Source organism: Lycium ferocissimum, chromosome 2 (genome assembly GCF_029784015.1).
Source record: "Lycium ferocissimum isolate CSIRO_LF1 chromosome 2, AGI_CSIRO_Lferr_CH_V1, whole genome shotgun sequence".
In the NCBI taxonomy this organism is placed as follows: domain Eukaryota; kingdom Viridiplantae; phylum Streptophyta; class Magnoliopsida; order Solanales; family Solanaceae; genus Lycium; species Lycium ferocissimum.
In genome coordinates this window covers 45,763,221-45,785,644 of record NC_081343.1, presented here as the reverse complement: position 1 = coordinate 45,785,644, position 22,424 = coordinate 45,763,221, and the positions used below count along the sequence as shown (strand labels likewise).

The 22,424-nt window shown below is 32.9% G+C and overlaps 2 protein-coding genes across 4 annotated transcripts; both read left to right on the top strand.

Moving 5' to 3' along the window:
• Positions 1–9,294: 9,294 nt before the first annotated feature.
• LOC132040149 (plant intracellular Ras-group-related LRR protein 4-like) lies at positions 9,295–12,941 on the top strand. Of its 3 annotated transcripts, none has more exons than XM_059430769.1 (5): positions 9,298–9,460; positions 9,881–10,518; positions 10,909–11,822; positions 12,258–12,452; positions 12,645–12,941. In XM_059430769.1, the coding sequence occupies exons 2-4, from the start codon at positions 9,894–9,896 to the stop codon at positions 12,402–12,404; spliced, it is 1,686 nt and encodes a 561-aa protein (XP_059286752.1). In that variant the 5' UTR covers positions 9,298–9,460; positions 9,881–9,893; the 3' UTR covers positions 12,405–12,452; positions 12,645–12,941. The 3 variants fall into 3 exon arrangements, with proteins under 3 accessions (XP_059286746.1, XP_059286752.1, XP_059286751.1); XM_059430768.1 differs by having other exon boundaries at positions 9,299–9,460; positions 9,621–10,518; XM_059430763.1 differs by having other exon boundaries at positions 9,295–10,518; positions 12,600–12,941.
• Positions 12,942–17,613: 4,672 nt separating this feature from the next.
• Positions 17,614–21,754, top strand: LOC132040139 (eukaryotic translation initiation factor 6-2-like). Its single transcript, XM_059430753.1, has 7 exons — positions 17,614–17,924; positions 18,011–18,107; positions 18,722–18,813; positions 18,914–18,958; positions 20,109–20,239; positions 21,051–21,161; positions 21,309–21,754. The coding sequence occupies exons 1-7, from the start codon at positions 17,915–17,917 to the stop codon at positions 21,567–21,569; spliced, it is 747 nt and encodes a 248-aa protein (XP_059286736.1). The 5' UTR covers positions 17,614–17,914; the 3' UTR covers positions 21,570–21,754.
• Positions 21,755–22,424: the final 670 nt, after the last annotated feature.

Sequence of the window (22,424 nt, the reverse complement as noted above, 5' to 3'; positions counted from 1 at the left end):
TTACCATTTGTAGCTATGTTTTTTCAAATTAAGTTATTTTTTCGGATGTATTTGATGTGTGTAAATTCATAGAAACACAGTAAAAAATAAAAGACATCCCTTGATTTTAGGCCATAACGGTGGGATCATTTAATTAGTTATTAATTGGTACTTTTTACCATACTCTTCCACAAAATCAAATTTTAGATTTCTTTTTTATAACCGTTTTCTATTCCTTCATCCAATCTTCATGATTTAAACGTAAAAAAATCAAAAATTCAAAATTTGAAAACATTCAACAGCCAATGTATTTGAAGTTTTCAATATTGATTTCGTTTTTTATTTACCCATGTATTTGATAGCATAACTAATGTATTTGAAGTTTCCAATCAAACTCCATGTTTTTTATATTAAATATCATGTATTTGTGTGAGTAACAATTTGCATCACCGTGTATTTAGTGGTAATGTATTTGAAGTTTTCAATATTGATTTCGTTTTTTATTTACCCATGTATTTGATAGCATAACTAATGTATTTGAATTTTCCAATCAAACCCCATGTATTTTATATTAAATCTCATGTATTTGTGTGAGTAATAATTTGCATCACCCATGGATTTGATAGGATTAATTTGAACAAAATACATAAATATATAGAAAACTTACCATGTATTTGTGTCATCCGTGTATTTGAAACTAGATGAATTGATGGAATTAATTTGCACAAAATACACAAATATATAGAAAAACTAACAAAAATACACCACCAACCACAACAATAGGTAGTTATATCATAGAACATACACAAATACATATATTTTTCATCTTCTCAAAACCCTAAAAAACTTGTTGATTGGTGAAAATGGAAGTGAATTTTTTGCAGAAGGGGGAAGAGAGGAAGAAGACGACTATTTCACTAGACATTCATAGATTCTTTCCATTTTTAAAAGGTAAGAATTTATGAAAAAGGAGAGAGAATGGTAATGTATATTAAGCGATTAATATTGTTACCATTAAAAGGGGATATGGGATTGGGGGTGCTAATTTTTAGGTGTATTTGTGAAATGGTAATTGAAAGTTACTGTGTAGCTATAATAGTTAAATTAGAAAAGTATTTAGTTATTATTAGTAATTAAAATAAAAGGTAGTTATTACCACTAATTATGTATTAGAAGTAGCTACAACGCGTAAAAATTCCAAGAAAAATTATGCGACGTGACAAATATTTACAATATATAGCTATAGTTTCAAAAAATTTGGGAAACGTATCAAATACACAATACACGTGCGTAACTGTATGCGCTGATACAACTCTTTCGCGCTATTTCAGCTGATACACGTGATTTTAGGTTGATATCCTCGATTATGCACTGATACAGCTCTTAACTACAATTATATATGCGCAATTGTAGCTACGTTTGGTAAATATACAAATTGTAGTTGTGTTTCATAATTACGCTCTAAACTATAACTATTTATGAAATTTTCTCAAAAAAACAATATGCTAGACCAAGTTAACGGGATAAAGAACATAAAGAGTGAATTCCAACTGTATATGCATTTACGTAATTTCCTTTTATGCGACATGCAATCTTAAGAGTCGGGTTCGAGAGTTTCAATTCAGAGGTTATGAATATTTTGGGCCTAAAATCATTTTTGGTCCATGACACTTCAAAATTACTTGTGGGAATCCCTCTTGGACCTGCGGGCTTGAACTTGGATTCAAATTTCGACTATGTGTGCATTTATGTTTTTTCTTTTTATGCAATTATTTTAGAAATTTAAACCAAATGTGGACGTGAGTAATGAAAAAAGATTGAGCTGGAAAAGACTATGGAAGTTCAAAAAGGTCATACGAAGAAAATAGCCGTTTTTTCTCTTATCAAAATACTGGTAAGTGCTAACTCGCAATACAACAAACTTCTCCCATGTCTTCCCAAAAAAATTTTTTTGCGCGGATTGTGGTTCATTGGGGTTGGTCTTTAATTTTTTCCCTTCAAATTGATGGTCTTTAAGTTTTGTCTTTCACCTAATTCCCCGAGGTTGTGGGTTCAAACCCCAGCTCAGTAAGAAAAAAAATCGCAAGGCAGAATTTGTAAAATTTTGCCTTACGATTTTTTTTAAAATTTTTTGATTGAGCAGGAATTCGAACCGAAACCAATTCTTTTTTAGCAAAGAGTAAAAGTTAAAGACCACTAATTTGAAGGACAAAATTAAAGACCACCCCCAGCGAAGGACAATCCTGCAAATTGCCCTCCCAAAAAGAGATCTAAAGGTGTAATCATAAATATCTTGTTTGTCTTATACAAGAGGCCTAAATTCAACCCAAATATCATAGATGGGCCTGGCAACCAAAGCAGATAAGGAGACAAACTATTTTTTGCGCGAATTATCCTTCATTTGGGGTAGTTTTTAATTTTTGTCCTTCAAATTGGTGGTCTTTAAGTTTTGCCCTTCGCCTAATATCCGAGGTTATGGGGTCAAACTCAAGTTCAATAAAAAAAATTGCAAGGTAAAATTTCACAAATCTTTGCAAATTCTACTTTAAGGCAGATTTTTTTTTTTTTTTTTTTTAGCGAAGGATAAAAATTAAAGACCCCCCGGGAAAGACAATCCTGCAAATAAAACAGGGCCAGGTAGGTGCAGGGAGAGGAAAAGTAGGGACGCCCGCAGGGTAATTCTCACGACACTTTCATAATCAGGAAGAGACATCACATGTGTGGTTGTCCACATGGTTGCTCAACTTCCCATCTTTTCATGTCCACCAAACCAGCCAGGCCCAATTCCCGTGCAGCCCATAAATCGTTTTTTCAAAAAAATAAAAATAAAAAAAATTATTATTATTACATTGTGGTGGGGGGTGGGGGGGTAGGGGAGGGGAATATTGTACATGTAGGCTGTAGCCAAGCAACCAAGGGTGCTTATCGGGCGGTTCGGTTGGATAATTGTGCTTAACGGTTCGGCTTATCGGATATCGATTTTTAAATATCTCAATCCGCTAACCAACTAATAAGACATCGGTTGGTTCGGTGTGGATTTAGCGGTTAGCGGTCGGTTAGCGATCGATTTATCGGCTAACCAATAAAGGCTCAATATTGATAGTGTATACAAAATTAAATTTTCACTAAAGTATCGTTATTAAATAAACTGTGCAGATTAAGTATAAGATTTTCATACTAAAGTGTGTCAATGTCCATAAGAAAACTTATTTCTTTCAAACAATCACTAGTAATTCTATCTCGTTCTCATCTTCACCATATAAAAGGGAAGAAACATCCAAAAAAAGTAAAAATGTTTTGAATGATTCTAGTTGGTAACACAAGATAATAAGAAACTAACACCAGGCAGAAGCAATAAGGAAAATGAGAAATTACTACCATGTTGCGGGAAGAAAAATGAGTTTTAGGCTCAAAGATTAGTATTTCTAATCTTTAGTACTTTATATGCATAGGGATATATTGATAATTTAATTATTCTTAATGGGTTAACGGCTAAACCGATAAGGAAAATGGGAAAACTGTCCCCCGCACCGTTAAGCCATTAACTATAAAATTTCAAACCATTCCCTATCCGTTAATCCAATAAACCTATTTTGCGGTTGGGTTATCGGTTGTGGTTCGGTTTTGAACAGCCCTACAAGCAACTGAGCTACTAAATACCTACACAGAGGATCGTTTGGTTCATGAGATAAGATGGTTATTTTAGGATTAAGTATGAGATTAATATATATTTTTCTGTCAATTTATGTGATACGCTTTCATTTTTAGTCTATGACACAAAAATCTATAGCTTGTTTTAGATCACAAATTTTAAAAGTGTTCCTTTTTTCCTTAGACTGCATGCCTAGTCAAACTATATCATATAAATTAAGACAAAGTGAGTAATTTGATTGGTTGAAGTGATAAATTTAATCCTGAATATTTCACCTTATCCCATCAGAATTGGCGTTATTTCATGATTATAAGAACCCGTTTGGCCATGATAATTATTCACTTTTTTTGGGAATATTTTTCACTTTTTTTACTTTATGGTGTTTGGCCATAAAAATTCCAAATACAACTTGAAGTTGTATTTGTATTTGGAAAACAACTTGAAGTTGTATTTGGAATTTGAAAAACAACTAAAACCTTGTTTTTCACTTTTTCCCTTTTCTGTTTTGGAGCTTTTACTTTTGCTTTTTTGTTTTCAATTTTTACCCCAAAAGATTTTATGTTGCTAATTTTTTACCCTAATTGTTCATAAAACTTTTTTCACTGGTTAGATGTAACTTATGTTGCTCAGTTGCTCTCTACTCCAACAACAGTGAACATCATGTGCTAAAAAACCTCTAAAAGAAAAGAAGCAGGTGGAAATTTTACAAAGAAAATCATAATTAGAGATGCTATATTTTTGTGTATACCAGTAAGCCTTCAGTTGCAGCCTTTTGATGGAAAGAAACCATCAGTTTTGATCCCTCATAAGCTGATCTCAAAGATAATTGCTATATTTTGTCGCATTGATTATGTTTATTAATTGCTTTGGGTGAGTTTGCTAGTTTTTAGAAATTGACGGTATAAATCATATTACATGTTTTTTAGGAAAAGTATATTTTAACAACCAAATATTATTTATAAAAACTATGGCCAAACATAATTCCAACTCCAACTTCAAAAATTCCAAAAAACATCTTTTTTATTTTTTATTATTTCTATGGCCAAACGCCTACTAATTTTAGGACTATAATCTGAGGACAACTTAGGCCAAGAACCAAACGACCCGTAAGATATTATCCAAAAAAAGATTTGGAAGGAAGAAAAAGAAAAGGGAAATGAAATAGAAAAGGTCAAACAGAAGAAACGGTAATGGCGTGAGGGTGGAAATGCCAGGCTACATACGTATGCACGTGGTTTTTATCCAACCGAATTCCAAAGATGTTTCAGTCAGTCAGAAGAGAACATCTGGGCCTCATTTGTAGAGTGGGGCCCACTCCCTTTTTCCTAAAATGGATAATTCATCTCTTTCAAAACCCAAATTTGAAAAAAGTAAAAAATAAAAAACTTAAAGATAAAAATTTACACTTGCTCTTGATTATTTACAATAAAATAATAATCCAATTGGCATGACTTTCTTCAAATTACCACCAATCACTGGAGTATTAGTTAAACCAAACTCATATGATTTGATTTAGACAATAGGTGAACACAAGATTTTACCCAATACATTTTTTTGCGCGGATTGCCCTTCTTTTGGGATCTTTCTTTAAATTTTACTTTTCATATTTATAGTTTTTAAATTATACCCTTATATTGCTTGGTCTTTAATTTTTACCTTCGCATTGCAACTCGAGCGTTCACGCAAAAATCGTGAGGTTCGGTTCGAACCCCCGCTCAAGCATAAATTAAAAAAAAAAAATTGCAAGGCAAGAGTTTGGGTCGCGTGTATGCGAACCGCATATACTTGTTAAGGAATTTACAAATTTATGCGAACCCGCATACTCATGCCTTATGGGCGAACTTCGACATAAGTATGCTTGGTCCAAGATAACTTTGGTAATTCCTTAACAAGTTTATGCGGTGAGGCATACTTTTAATGGGCAAACTTTTATGCGTCGACCAAACTTGTGAAGGAATTACTAAGTTATGCGGACCCGACATACTTATGCCAAGTCCGCCCATAAGGCATAAGTATGGATGCGGGTCCCGCATAACTTTAGTAATTCCTTCACAAGTGTATATCTTAAATATAATAAATTTAAACTCGCCTTCGCGAATTTTTTTTAAAATTTTGATGTGTGTGGGGGTTCAACCCTAACCCATGGGGTTTAAAAGGGTAAAATTTAAAGATTTCAAATATGAAAAAGAAAATTTAAAGACCACCCCAAAAGAAGGGCGAATTGCCCTATCCAATATATCATCGTACTTGTTGGTATTTTCAATTATATGAAAAGTTTAGACAATTCGACGAGTAACTTTTCATTTGATAAAACTTGAGGCCTAGATAATACTGGTATTTAATTTGTAGGTTAGTACCTGCATGCACAATAAAAATATAATGCTTTGAAAAACTATCCATTTTCGATTCATATTGAAAGTGGTCTTGCCTCAATTCAATCCTTCGTGGATCAGTTGCATATTTTGTGAAATTTATACCTCCTTAGCTATCTTAAATGTTTGAATGTTCTTACTTGATATACACGGAGGAGGGAAATCGCAACTTTCAAACCGATTATCTATAATATTTTCTTAAAAATATTTATTCTTATCCGTAAATTGGTCGTGGATAGTAGTTGAATACTAGTACTAAATATTTAGGTCAATCTGAAACGTAGATAAAAGGACAGCGGACTTTTTCCACAAATTGTTTTAAGAAGTTCAATCCATGAATATTGAAAAAGATTGATGGGGGTTTTGGACTTTAGAATCTTTTCGTGATTCTTGTGGCTTTAGTAGGAAATTTGAAGGTACCCTGTGACTAGGATGATCCTTTTTGGTTCTTTTCTTCCACAATATATGTAGTGGATCCTTATTAAGTACTCCCTCTATTTCAATTTATGTGAATTCATTTTCTTATTAGTCCGTATAAAAAAAAATGATCTTTTTCTATATTTGAAAACAATTTACTTTTATGCAATAATTTATAGTCACATAAAATATATGTGACTAATTTAACACCACAAGTTTAAAAGTCTTCTCTACTTTCTTAAACTCCGTGTCTAGTCAAATGGGTTCACATAAATTGAAACGGAGGGAGTAATTCTTTCTTTAAAGGTTCATAGCTTTGCCCTCCACGTTTCCATACACCACAATAAAAGAATCCAATCCATAAGTCTCTAAATGAGGTTTTTCTTTAGTTTCAAGCAGAAAGATCTAAAAGTTTCTGAATTGGCGATAAGTACAAACAAATTTCATATCGTTCACATGAAATTGTAAAGAAAAGATAAAAAGTTCATACATAAGCTGACATGCAAACTCTAAAAAGGATCACATTTTGTACTTGTTTGCATTATAAAATGACGCGTAGGGGAAATCCATAGTGAAAACAGCTGGATAAACACTTCATATGACTAAATTAAAGGTTTTTCTTTCTCTCTAGTTAATAAAGTTAATAATGGACCATCCATGAAAACAAAATATACATGTTTCATGTTGATAAAAATTGCAATGAACTCCCCTTGGCATATGGTTCTAAATCAAATGTAGTTATAACTTCCCGTTTCTCAATAGTCTAAAATTCTGGCAAGTACTTTCAACAAATCAAGAGACAATTACCCGCAATTCATTAGGGTCCATTTTTAACCATATCAACTAGCCAGTTGTTGGACGTCCGGTCTTCTATAAAAGAGATCACCCCTCCAACACATGAAATTATTGAATTTTGAATTGACTGCATTCAATGTAGACCTCCCCAATTTCGCTCGATCTATACTCCCTCCGCTCCAAAATAATTAAGGTTTTAAGTTTGACACATGGATTAAGAAATTCACCAATTCCTAATAATTAAGTGGGTTTTGACTAAGATACCTTAATGATGATTTTCTTTTCTTTTTAGATTGACATAATTATTATGGAGATATGAAAATGTGTCAAGAGCAAATTTAAAAAAGAGAACTACATACTTTCTTAATTTTGTGAAAACATTAATTATTTTGAACTAACTTTTAAAGGATAAAATTTCAATTATTTTGGACGGGAAGGAGTATCGTTCTTAGCTTAGTTCTCGCTGCTACTTTTAACAACGCCAGATAATTTCACTTGGATGCTTATAAACGAAATACCTCGATATCAAAAGCTCATAAATTAGAACGTAAAATTACTGAGTTCAATGAACTTCCTACAGTGTTATTCGATAAGATCATATTACAATGGTACAACGAAATAGATAACTTATAAAAGATGACGTTTATAGAACATGTAAATAATTAAATTGATGCCTGCCGCGTGAAGTGTGTATCAAATCAAAAGGGTGTCAGTCCAGTGACACTTAAATCAATATCATCACTCACATTGAAATGCTACAAGGATCGTTTGGTGCATGGTATAAGTTGGGATATCCCAGCACTAATTTTTTGTACCCTATTTGATAGAAGGTATAAATTTATTCTGAGATAAATTTATACCTCCTATCAAATACGGTACAAAATGAAGCATAATCCCAAGGGTGGGATATCCCACCTTATCTCACTTATCCGGAGATTATTTTATACCATCTTTTAGATGATATAAAATAATCCCAAAAGGTGGGATAAATTAATCCCGAGATTATAATCCAGGGATAATTTTGGCTACCTACCAAACCACCACCAAGTATATTATCACTTATCAGAGAAAAAAAATTCCAAAGCCGTCCGAGAGAATCCTAGAACGGTTGGGACAATCTCGTAATTTATGCATTCAGCCGAGGCCATTTCCCGAAATCTTTCGCTAAGCACAAGGGTCGTTTGGTAGATGGTATAAGCTGGGATATCCCAGCACTAGTTTTTTATACCGTATTTGATAGGAGGTATAAATTTATCCTGAGATAGATAAATTTATACCTCCTATCAAATACGGTATAAAATGAAGCCTTATCTTAAGGGTGAGATATCCCACCTTATCCAACTTATCCTGAGATTATTTTATTCTATCTGAAAGATGGGATAAAATAATCTCAAGAAATGGGATAAATTAATCCCGAGATTATAATCCCGAAATAATTTTAGCTATCCACCAAACGATCAGTGAGTAGATTTCCGTTTAATAACCGTTCAGTCATTATCGAGTCCACTGTAGTTTTGAATCAAATAACTGCCTTATCATAACTATACCCAATTATTACACTATTTTTTCCCTATTAATACTATTTTTAAAAGAGTTTGGTATTCCTTTTATTCTTTTAAAATTAATGCGCTTATCACAACAGTGGTAAAGGTATTAATAAACCTGTCTTGATTGACTTATTTTAGGCGTTTTTATGTTAAAATGAATCTCAATAAAATAAAATAAAGAAATTTTAAGTATTTATTTTTAAGCTAAAATAGCAAAAATAAATCAAAAGTCATAAGTTAAAATTCCTAAATCCAACTTTTTAGCTTATAGCCAATCCACACAAGCTCTTAGTACACCATTCATTCTAATTTAATTGTCTTACTTTCATCTGTTTTAAAAAATATCCTTATATAAAAAATAGACAAGTCAAACATCATATATAGTAAGTTTAAAACTATCAGATTCGAAATATATTTTAGTAAATTACACACATCAGTCATTTTTTGTTCTTTAAACTTTGTTCTTAGCGAAATTTAGACACTAAAATTGGGATGGGAAGTTTTTCTTTTTTTGTATAAATAAATTGTCATCCTATGATGGATATCGTTGGATTTTCCACAGAACCAAACAAGGCTCATTTTCTTCTCTTAGATAACTCATCCTTTTTCTTCCTTCCTCTCTCTGTGTTCTCCAGATTTCTCTTACAGTTTCACAAACATTGTTGATTTATCTTGAAGAGAAAAAGCCACTGAATAGTGTGAGTGAATGAATTTTCTTTCTTTAAGTGGAGTTTGGAGCTTTATTAGTGCAAAACTTTGCTTTTCAATTTTCTTTTTTTTTTCCCTTCCTTTTTTTGTGGGTTATTTTTTATTTTTTTGGTCATTTTTATGAGTGTTTTTTGCGTGTTTTCAATATAGGAAAATACGGCGAAAAATAAGCTTTATTATGCATGTCTTCATGTGGGTAAAAGGTTTGAATTGCTGTGATCGTTAATTGGCGCTTTCTAGAAACTTGTAGAGAAGAAAGAAAACTAAGCTACGGTTTTTTCATTTTTCTTGATCTAGTGATTTCGTCTTTGTTTCTTTTGGCTTCGAAAAATACGGTGTTTTTGTCCTGAGTTGTAATTAATTTTGAATTAAAATTCTTCTGGGTGTTTCTGGTTTTCGAGAAATTTCAGAAAAATTATTGAAATGGGGTCATCAGGAATGTCAATTGACGAGATTGTCCAAGAAATTATGAGAATTCATGGATCTTTACCGACTAGACCATCCATTGATGAAGTTGAAGCTGCAAGAGATTTAATTGGAAACCTGGAGAAAGAAGATCAGTTGAAATTAGATGCTATTTCCAGGCAAAATAAAAGGAAAGGTGTTCCAGAAGAACTGTTCAAAATTTTACAAGAGATGCAGAGAAACATGGTTCATTTTCAAAGTAAAGAACAAAAAAGGGAGGCTTTGAAACTGTTAGATCTTGAGAATGTTTACTGTGTGTTCGACGAATTGGTTCAAAGAGCTTCGAAATGTTTGCCTTCTAATAATTCCAATGGTTTATCTTCAACGAATTCCAGTAGCAGCAACTTAATTTCACCGGCAACGACCACGACTGCGACTGCGACTACGGCTACTTCTTCGTCGAGTTTTTATAACGGGAAATCGCCTGTTAAACCGTCTGAACTGTATAGTAGAGATGACAGTTACTTGAATAAGGCAAAAGCTACGTTTCTTGTTGATGGAATTGGTGCTGGGCTTCGATCTGGAGATGCTTATTCATCTGGCCCCAAAATTGTTGATTCCACCTTAAAGCCAGCAACTAGTGGTATGTTTCATCTATTTGCTTTACCATATTTGGTTATGCATTTCTAGCGAATTTGGTTATATAAATAGAGTTACTGGTAAAAAAATAACTTTTTCGCGAGTTTTACACCCCAACTTTCACCATCCATGTATTAAAAACACCTGGAAGCTGATTAGGCCAACTATCGGTTGTTCCCTTTTGCTACTTGAACTATCAAGTGGGTGTCTTTTAATATATAGATGGTGATAGTTCAAGTAGGAAAAGGGAACAATTGATAGTTGAGCAGTGAAACTCGCGGAAAAGAGATAGTTGAGGATGTTTTTGACCATTATCTTTATAAAATTATTGTTTTGTTGTGTTGATTCAAAGTTCTTATGTTAATCAAGAAGACCCTGGTTACTTTGTTTGTAGGTCAAGACGGTGAGAAATTAAGTTTGATTAAGCTTGCTAGTATGATTGAAGTTTCATCGAAAAAAGGAAGTCGAGAGCTTATCCTTCGGAGTAAATTGTCCGATCAAGTAGAATGGATTCCAGATTCTATAGGGAAGCTATCAAGTTTGATCACTTTGGATCTGTCTGAGAATCGAATTACTGTCCTACCCACCACCATAGGGGGGCTTTCATCATTGCAAAAGCTAGATTTGCACTCAAACAAAATTGTTGAGCTGCCTGATTCCATTGGAGATCTGCTTAACTTGGTCTATCTTGATCTAAGTGGTAATAACTTGAAGTTATTGCCCGCGAGTTTTGCTAGGTTAGCTCGCCTTGAAGAACTTGATATGAGCTCTAACAGCCTGTCAGTACTCCCTGAGACAATTGGCTCTTTAGTAAGTCTTAAGAAATTGATTGTGGAAACTAATAACCTTGACGAACTTCCACACACTATTGGTCAATGTACTTCTCTCAAAGAGCTTCGTGCGGACTATAACCGGCTTAAAGCTCTTCCGGAAGCAGTGGGACGAATCGAGTCTTTGGAGGTTCTGTCTGCGCGTTACAATAACATCAGGCAATTGCCCACAACTATGTCAGCCCTTACAAGTTTGAAAGAGCTCAATGTTAGTTTCAATGAAATCGAAGCAGTGCCTGAGAGCTTGTGCTTTGCTACTAGCTTGGTAAAGCTGAACATTAGCAACAATTTTGCAGACCTTAGATCACTACCAAGGTCCATTGGGAACCTTGAGTTGCTTGAAGAATTGGACATGAGTAACAACCAGATACGAGTTCTTCCAGACTCATTTAGGATGCTTTCAAGTTTGCGGGTCCTTAAAACCGATGGAAATCCTTTGGAAGTGCCACCAGGAAACATCCTTGAGAAGGGAGCACAGGTTTGTTTCATTTTACTATATTGTGCTTTCTGAATTTTTATCTTAGCCCTTCTTTCCTAAGACCTTAAGGTCACTTGGTAGGGTGTATAAGAATAGTACTGAGTAGGGTGTATTACTAATGCTTGGATTAGTAATGCTGAGATTAGTTACGCTACATTATCTTTTATCGATCGTTTGGTTTGTTTTATTAAATATAGTGCATTGTATAATTTCTAAATAGTACTGAATAGGGAGTATTAGAATAGGAGTAGTAGTGGTATTGTTAATGCCATGGTTTCTTATGTATAAGAATACTACTGAATAGGGTGTATAACTAATGCATGTATTAACAAAGCTAATACCTGTTTTATTTTCTCATACTTGTTTCCAAACGATGCCTAACTATATTTGTTTAAGATGAATTGATCACTAATGTTTAGTTCCTCTGATTCTCAGGCTGTTGTTAAATATATGGGTGATCTGGTTGCCAACAGGGATGTGAAGGCGCAACCCGTGAAGAAGAAGAAATCATGGGCTCAAATATGCTGCTTTTCAACATCCAACAAACGTCAGCGCAATGGTATGGACTATGTTAATGCCTGAAGTGCTGCAGCTTCGATACAAATGTTTGAACAACACTATCTATATCTGGTATGCTATTTCTCCTTCTTACCAAGTTGGTCATTATGGTTTTCTTAATTAGATTCTTGGAACTGACCAAGCAGCTTCCTAGAGGAGTATTTTATTGTTAGGTGCATTAACATGCTGATTTGCGTTAATTACAATAATGAAATGTAGGGATATAAGGGTAACGCCTCACATGCTCTGTGTTATCCGTTGTAGGAAATGAGCTGGAAGATAGCTGCCATTTCAGTTGAATTCAACCAATTTTGCCAGCGAAATTCATCAACTTTCTTGTTGTTCCAGATCTTGCTCTAGTCATTGCCACGTGTTTTTTTATTCTCATTTTGTTTCATTCTATGTAATTCTTTTAATGCTCTTTGCTGTATTCAGCTGTAAACTTTTCCTCGATTATGTAAAATGAGATGTACAATCTATCATACCCGGCAGACGAAGAAATTCTTATCCTATTTGGCTTCTCTCAGCGTTAAATAATCAATCAGTTTACTGGTTTCAGAATTTCTGATTAGTTGAATATTGAATATACTATTGGAAAGTCAGCCTTAAATTAGTTTGTCATTATCCACTCGAAGTTTTAGTACGGCGAATTTGTATGGAATCTTGTTATATTTTGGAGACGAATCTTGCTAAGGTCAAATGAGGGATGGCTTAGAATTGTAGTCCTTCAATAAAATTTTAGGGGCGGCCATGATATTCTGTACCAAATATATTTGACCTAAAACGTTTTTGGCGAGTTTTCTACATTCAATTGGATTTATGTGAAGTATTCAAGTAGGCATCATAAATATGCCGAAATACCCGAAGTACAGCAGCCATTTCTTTACTGGTCGTAACTCATGGAGTAAGTATTATTCTTCTCATTAATAATTACTCTCTGTGTCCCAAAAAAATTATCCTACGCTCCTTATTAGTTTATTTAAAAAAGATTGACACTTTTTTATATTTAAAAATAATTTAATTTTATGAGATGATTTATAGTTATACAAATATCTAATGTTTATTTGGATCACACATTTCAAAAGTCTTCCTTTATTTTCTTAAATTTCGTGTCAAGTCAAAATAAGAGGATTTTTTTGGGATGGAGGGAGTGTCTTTTATTAGTACTCCTCCCATTCCATAATAAGTGGTATTTTTAGTTTTTGCACACCCTTTAAAAAATTGCTCACTCTTAAAAAATTATAAGTGTTTTTACTAACATACTCCTAATTAATGCCTAAAAAAAGAAAAGCTACTTAATAATTTTTTATTATAAATAAGGGTAAGTTTGGAAGAACAAGATCAATTTTTTCTTGAAATTCTAAAACACCATTTATTTTGAAATAAAATGAAAATTTAAAACACCATTTATTATGGAACGGAGGAAGTAGTATTTTATGTTATCATTATTTCTCGAGACAAAAGGCCCTAATCAAAAGGTCGTTGACCTTACTTTCTTAAGCGGAAAGCTTTTCTTTATTTCAATCAAAATTATGTGAGCACGTTAAGCCGCAGGAAGCCGGTGGTTGCGTTCAAATCAAATGGGGGGAAATTATTATAGCCCAAATGGTTGGCTATCATAAGGGGGATTTATGATTAAAATTTGTGGGTTTCTATAACTATTTCAAGTTGCTAATACAGTAATAATAACTGATTTCATAGTTAAATATTTATAGCTATTTAATGGTTTTCATCTGGCCAAAAGTTACCACACTCTCGTGAACCCCATAATCGACCCTCTAACTATGCTCTTGACTACCAGAACTCGCCTTTTAAACATCTTTCTTTCTCTCTATGTAAGTAAAAAAATCAAATGCTAATTGTAAGGATGAATTTCCTAGGGTTAGTTTTTCGGGTTAGGGTAGTGGCATAATTATTGGTCATATTCCCCATGGATAATTAAACAGGTCTACTTTTGTTTACGTTGGAAGTCAATGTAATGATGGTTGCTGTCTTTCTGAGTTCTTTATTCAGTAAAATTGGCTTTAATGATGCTTTTCAAAACGATTAAACTAATCTTTTGTGATGGGGCATGAGTAAGCCTTTCCAGATTAGTAGGTCCGTGTGAGTCAGCTAAACAATGACACCACCCTTTTCACCTAAAAGGAGAGAGAAACACCTGCACGGTTGCTCCAAATGGGCTTTGAGTTTGGTTTATTTGGGCTGAAGTGCACAAACACATTGGGTCGTCATTTAACTTGTGTCCGCTTTGTAATTTTTGCAGGTTTATCCACTTTAGGCACGAATTTAGATAGTTGCGTCTGAAGCTTGACAACTTCAGACATTCATGTTTGAAAGTGTTATCAGATGTTTTCACCTGATGTATGATATGGCTTGTCAAGGCAAAGCTCACACATTTTTTACTGAGGTACGTATAAAAACTGGCTAAATTTCAGTCATGTAGATATGAATTTAATAAAAAAGATTCAGACGCACGTGACTAAAATTTTAGCTTATTTTTACTTCAGTCTTGCATACAAACTTTAATCATTGATTCTTAAGCGAGACATTGGTATATTCTGCAAAAGAATGCGTAAGATGTGTACTACCCAATAGTGAACCTAATATAAACTAGTAATATGATATATACTGAACATAATATACTATATATTATGTCTGTGCAGTAAACACTACCCCAACATGATATAAATTATTAATATGATATATACTGAACACGATATACTATATATTAGATATATACATTTTACACTACCTAATAGCTAACGTAGATTTAGTTTTAGCATATATGTACACCAATATGCTATATATTTTCTGCAATGCATTAATATAAAATACCTTTAAATAAAATATATACCGAACATTATATATAATATAATATACTGAGCATGATATACTATATATTAGATAGACACAATAGTGCTTCCTTAGTAGTATTTAACAAAATGGAGAATTTGTAGGGCCTAATTAATTTTATTAAATATTCCTCGTATTTATAGCCTTTTGGCCAAGCTTACTTTCCCTCCAAAAGTACTTATTTTTTCAATAAATGCTTATTTTAAAAAATGTGAGGTGTTTGACAATCAAGCTGAGAAAATAAGTCTCTTTTGGGGAATGTAACTTGATTTTTGGTTAAAAAAAAAGGTTTTTGCCCAAAAGCACTTTTTTGGAAAGTACACATAGAAGCACTTTTTAAAAGCTTAGCCAAACATTAATTGCTGCTCAAAAGTACTTTTTAAATTAATTGACCAAACACGAACTGCTTTTTTGAAATAAGTACTTTTTAAGATAAGCTGTTTTTAAAAGCTTGACCAAACAGGCTATTAGTCGACTCAATCGAAAGAAAAAATAACCTATCAGATTTAGTTCCCTCATTTATAGGAAAATTCCCATATCTAAAGGGTTACTCCTTTACTCACAAATTAAGACAGATGACACGACTTGATTGAAGAATTTAACTATAAATATTACAAAAAGATATTTTAAGATGGCCAAATTAATCATATCATAAATTTTTATAGTAGAGATAAATAGGTTAAAAGAATTTCAATAAAGAAAATAAACGCGATATTATAAACCACGAGGGAGGTAAGTGTTACGAAGCATATGTGGAGCTTTCTAAAATTATCCCAAAAGAAAAAAGCAAATACTAGTAAAATTTTCAAAAACCATAAAAGGTTATGCGGAAGTACGTGACTTGAAGCCCAAGAAACCAAAATTTAGCTCGGTAAGTGACTCGAGTTTTTTTTATTGATTGATATTATATCATATTGATACTTTTGATTATCTCGAAATTGGAATCTGATCATCTAGTTTCCTGGAATTGAACCTGAATTCATCGATTTATGTACCAGTATCTTGTGATTCCGAGTCCAAAGTTACAAATTTAATTTATTTTCTTATTTTTTATTATATTTTTGTTTATATTTCTAAGGGAAAAGGTGCAAATATACCCTTCAACTTCGCGATTTAGAGCAGATATACCCCTCGTTCCAAAAGTGGTGTATATATACCCCTGCCGTTACAAAATGGTGCAAATATACACTTTTTGTTGACGGGATTTTAAAAAAAAAAATCATTTAGGTTATTTTTTAATTAAAAAAGATGTCACGTGACTTTAAGAAGAAGTCTAACTATTTTTTTTAGTAGACATACTTGCCACATAGTAATTTTTTTTCTGGTGGGTGGGTCTGGTTCGTTTTAAAAAATGGGTAGACTTATTTTTTTAAAGTCACAGAGATATTTTTTTAAAACGAACTAGACCCGACCCACCAGAAAAAAATTACTATGTGGCTTTAAAAAAGTATGTCTACTAAAAAAATGGTTAGACTTTTTCTTGAAGTCACGTGACATTTTTTTTTAATTAAAAAATAACCTATATTATGTTTTTTTTTTTAAAAATCCCATCAACATAGTGCACCACTAGAAAAAAAAAGGGAAAAAATATATTAAGTAGGAATTGATTTCTAGTCCTTTAGGTAAATAACTCAACATTTAATTAAGTGTACCACAGATTCCAACAAATAATATTATATCATTTTAAAAAGTATACAGTCAAACCTCTCTATGACAGCATCATTGGGTTCAAATTTTTTTTCCTTGTTACAGATAATGGCTGTTATACATGTATAACAACATTTGACATTTTAGATAATAGTTGGTTGCTATAAGCAGAAAAGATGCATAAAATCTAATTTTTAATTTTTTTTAATGCTATAAAAAAATAACAAAATTATTTAAATTTTAAATCTCAAAGATATGCATCTTCGCTAACTAAACATTAAAGAAAATTAATACAATGTCAATAAATTCATAACTGAATGAATAAAGTTTTAAGTCACAAGACACACTTTAAATTTGCTTGAAAATTAAATTCTTTCAAGATTGATTGAAGAAATTTATAATTATAGCTTGTTTCGTATTTCAATCTCTTAGTGGTGATATAACACTTGAATTGACGAAGATTTGTGTCCAAACATACAGCAAACGGGTATCCAATTGCTTTCAGGGAATCTAAGAATTGAATCGTTGGATCGTCTATCCCCATCCAAGTAACAATAGATATTCTATTTTTTTTAAAGATGGTTAATTATTATATTATCAAAAATTACTGTTATAGGTAAAATGATGTTCTAGAAAAGTAAAATATAACATGAAAAATCTGTTCCGAAAAAACTTGGCTGTTATATATGCTGTTATATGTCCTTTAGCTTAAAAACAAAAACCTGAACTTTGTGATTTTACAAGTTGCCTTCTGTTCTTATTTGGTTCCCATGTTATCTCAAGAAAAAGGCCAAAAATAAGCCCCACAGATAAAATATTTATACTGCTTGTTTATGTCTTGGGAGTAAAAGCCATAAATTTCAAGTTTTTACTGCCCCCTTCTGTTAATGTTAGAAGTATTTACTGAGTTTGATAGTAAGAAGAGTATGTGTAATTATTTTTTGTTTACCAAGAATACTAATTGTTGAAGTTGTCTGATTGGCTGTTGGCAGAATCTTCAAAAATTGTAGGAGCTGTGTCCTTTTTAGCAAGTCATGGCCACTAGTGAGTTACTATAAGATTGTTTCATTCTGATATATTCAATTGTAGTATTTGTTTATGTGTGTGAAGGTTCCTTTTTTAATATGTAGGGCTGCAATTTGAGAATTCTTGTGATATTGGAGTTTATTCCAAGCTGACTAATGCATCCTGCTTAGTTGGTATTCGGGGTTCTGAAAAATTCTACAGGTTCATCTTTCTTGATGTTTAAACTAACACACACTTTGTTTGGATGGTTGTTACCTATTAGTTTATAATGTATTGTGTTGTACTGTATTGTTTTAATGAATACAACATTTAGATAGATTGTGTCGTTTTTTGTCGTTACATAATGTTAGACTTTAGCAATTTGAAGAATAAACCTACAAGAAAAGTAGGGTTCGGTATAGAGTTATCATAAAAAAGGTACGGTAAAGGATTAAGTTTGATTATTAGATAGTACTAAGCAAGACAAAATGAGAAGAAAAAAAATAATGACGCGATCACACCAAATTGGTCGTGACATAAAATGAATAAGTAACAATCAAAACAAACATTGTATTTAAACTAACAACACAATATAATACAATAGGTAACAACCATCCAAACAAGCTCTAAAAGATTAGAGAGAAAAAAATGATGTGGAATGATGAAAAACGGAAACATGAATGGAATATAAATACTTAAGCAGGGGTTATAGAAAGATTTAAAATTAAGAAAGTGTCTTTCTTGTTAACTTTCTCTGTTTCTAGAGAAGTTGACTCTCCCATTTCTACTGGAATTGTATTATGGAAAGAGTTGTAATTTTTGTGCTTTCCTTCCAGTACATTTGAGGATGAGTTAGGTGTTATTCGAGGCTTTCCAGTGATTAAAACATCCATTAATGGAAGCTGGTCAGTTGGAAGACTCTGTGCTGGTATTCAACAAATATTCTAACTATATTCTGGAATTCTAAAGCCCTTTTGCCCTCCGATTTTTCTGTGAGAACTAAGCTTCAAACTTCCAATTTTCTGCAGGAAACAAAAACGGGCTTCTCTTGCCTTACACCACTACACCTCAAGGTAATAACATATTTCGCTGTGCTATGTGTATTCAGTTCTAGAGTTTATAGTTTTTTCTTTTAGTTTTAGTTTTCATCTGTGATACTCCAATAGGATTCCATACATAGGACGAGTTCAACCATTGCAAACATCCGATGTTAATAATTTTTTACCAATTTAAATCCAGTATTATTCAAGGATTTCAAATGAAAGCCAAATTTTAGGAATTATAAGCTGTAGAAAATACCTAGGAATACTATAATACAAAAATTACTCAGCTTTTAATATGGAAGTTCAAACTCATGTTAATTTATAGACTGCCATAACTGTTGATCGAGCAAACATATGTCAATCTAGTCTCTTGTATTCAAATAGAGCGTCTCGAATACTTATTTCTATGCTGGCGACTGGTATAAGTTGGACTTGCTATGACAGAATTTGTGGGTTAGAAGAAAACAATTTCATTAGTTGTTGGTGGTCTGCAACATTGCTTTGCTTGAACTCTTGCAGCAGTTTTGGTCCTGGAAGGCCACTGATAAATCATATACTATAAACTAACAAAATGTTAACAATTTGATTCTCATTCAGACTAATTTTTCCATCTTACATTTTAATCACAATAAGCATTATTCCATTCTTAAAGTTTGTTTTTGGGATTAGTTCGCATAGTTATGGTGTAGCATAGCTGGAATTTCCTTTCTATATGTCCCCGCTGCTGATATGGGACGAATGAGGTGTTCAAATCAGAAAACATTGGCTAAATTAGTTTACAGAAAACATGAGTAGCCGGTTTAGGACTGGTGATTGGAAAATTAGGATTGTTGATTGTCAATGCATGATTAATGATATCCAGGAAAGTCTATTAATGTAATGCTTATTTTCCGTTACAGTGATAGTTTAATGACAATGCTATTAAAGATGTGTGATTAGATCTTATTGTAAACTTCTTTATTTTAATGCTTAATAATACGTGGAGAAAAGATTCAAGCACGTCAAAGATTCAAACACGCTCCCTATAGATCATGATGTTTAGCTTTCATTCTACATTTCATGTTTATTGGGTAGGACTGTGATGTCATTCTAACTTGGTCATAATACCTTCCCTCCACTTATATCCTCTGGTATTTCTTTGACTTTGCATCTGGTTTTCTGTCTCTTTTGGTGGTTGAAGAACTTCAGCACTTGAGGAATAGTCTACCACATTCTGTTGAGGTACAATGCATTGAGGAGGCACATTCTGCCTTGGGAAACTGCATAGCATCCAATGATCATGTTGCTCTTATACATCCTGATCTTGACAAGGTAATGTTTCACTTGTTTTCATACAGAATGGAATGGCATTATGTGGTTTCTGGAATTTCATTCCCCTCTCTATATATTCCAAGTATTTAGCAAACCTATTTGTCAAAATTTCAGTGTCGCCATTAGGTAACGGCTTTGATGTTTTGGTTGGCGATGATTATCTATGCATTGGCCTTTTCTCGATTTTATTCTTCAGAAAACACTAGTGGTCTGTTAAAATTAGAGCAGTCGGGTTTGATAGTTGTTGTGTTTTGTGGTATTATTGATGTTTTGTGGTATTACTGTGTTAGGATGTGCATAACTAGAGAAAGGATCTTTGAAACTTGTAGTTCCACTCCTGGGGATTTCTCGGTTATCAAAAAAATTGTAGCCCTAGTCCTTTTATGCACAATTTTCCAGTATCTATTCATTTAAGCGTCTTCCATTTGATATAAAATATTACCTTATAAAAAAAAACGTCTTCAATCTGATATTGTGTCATCTTACACTTCGTTTAGCTCCAAGGAAGGGGATATCTTGATTGACTTTTCCTAGGAGAAGCATTTTCATCTCCTCGTGTTAGCCCTTGGCGGTGGTTTCTTTTACTACCGCTACCTCTGCCATATTTTATGCTGTTTAAACATAATCTATCATCATCATATACTCATAGAGATCTTTGGAGTTCGTCACGACCTGAATATGGATTTAACTATAGCCATCAAGATTCAGCAATAGGATTATTCTCCTTTGGGATAAATTAATAGAGTGTCCAGCTTACTTATCATAATCTTGTTTTGTGCTCATGTTAGTTTTTATTTTTTATTTTTACCAGGACACGGAAGAGATGATTGCTGATGTCCTTGGCGTTGAAGTTTTTAGGCAAACGATAGCTGGGAATGTTCTTGTTGGCAGCTATTGTTCTTTATCCAACAAAGGGGGCTTGGTAAGTACAATTTTCTTCAATGGGAGAACAAGGGAAGAGGATATATGCTTACTGCACCTTGTTGACAGTTGCAGGGGCTACAAGACACAGAAATATGTTATAATATAGGTTTCCTAATTTTGGTGAAATTTTGTTTTGGAACTACAGGTTCACCCTGGTACATCCATTGAAGATTTGGGCGAGCTTTCAATTCTTCTTCAGGTTCCTCTGGTTGCAGGAACTGTGAATAGGGGTAGTAATGTGATCGCTGCTGAATTGGCCGTTAATGACTGGACAGCGTTTTGTGGCTCAGACACTACAGCGACAGAGTTGGTTGTTATTGACAGTGTATTCGGGTTGAGAGATGCTCAACCTAGGGCGATTGGTGTTGAAATAAAGAAATCATTGATCGACAGTAGTTACATTTGAGTTCTGTGGTTTATGTTGCATGTTCTTTGGAGTTTTTCTATGGATTAGAGTTTGAGCTGTTGCTCTTAATTTTACCTATGGATGCACAAATTTTGGTCCAGTTGTAAAAAATTAACTACGTTCTCCTATTTTCAAGTGTTTATTAAGTACGTTTAGTTACTTATTGCCTTTTGCTGAAAACAACTTTTGTTCGTTATTTTGCTTGAGAGCTTAAATATGGCATCGATCAATTGCCAGAACTACGATACGTACTTTTTCCTAAATTATACACTATCCGTACTTTACTTTTAGCAATAAAGATTACTAGTATTGCAGTATTTCAATTGGGAAGGTCAAATTAAAGTTGGACCCTAGTCAGGGGCAGGTCAACAGTATGTGTGGCCTTAAGCCAATAATGACGAGAGGACTTAACCTTTGAAATTTTATTTTCCTAACTTTTTGAGATGCAAAATTGTTAATAACTTTTTTTTTTTTTTTTTTTTTTTTTTTTTTTAATAATTGTATCCTTTCAAGGTTGAGAAAATCCATATAAAGGACCAAAATGTAAGAATTACTTGGCGAAAGATTACTCATTGCCTCTTTTTGAATGGACTCTTTCGAAATTGATGTTGTCCGCGTTGGTAGGGAATATGAAGGGATTAGAGAAAGAGATCTATGAAAATTTGAAAATATTTTTTATTTTCTATTATGATGGGGGAGAAAAGTATTTAATTGGACATATTATTTCAATTGAATTTTTATAATGTTATTAAATAAAACTGGCTCAAATACTCGAGTCAAAATCGATAGATTTAGATGATCTCAAGTTGATTCGCCAAATTATATATAAATATATGCCAACAAAAGAAACAAAGA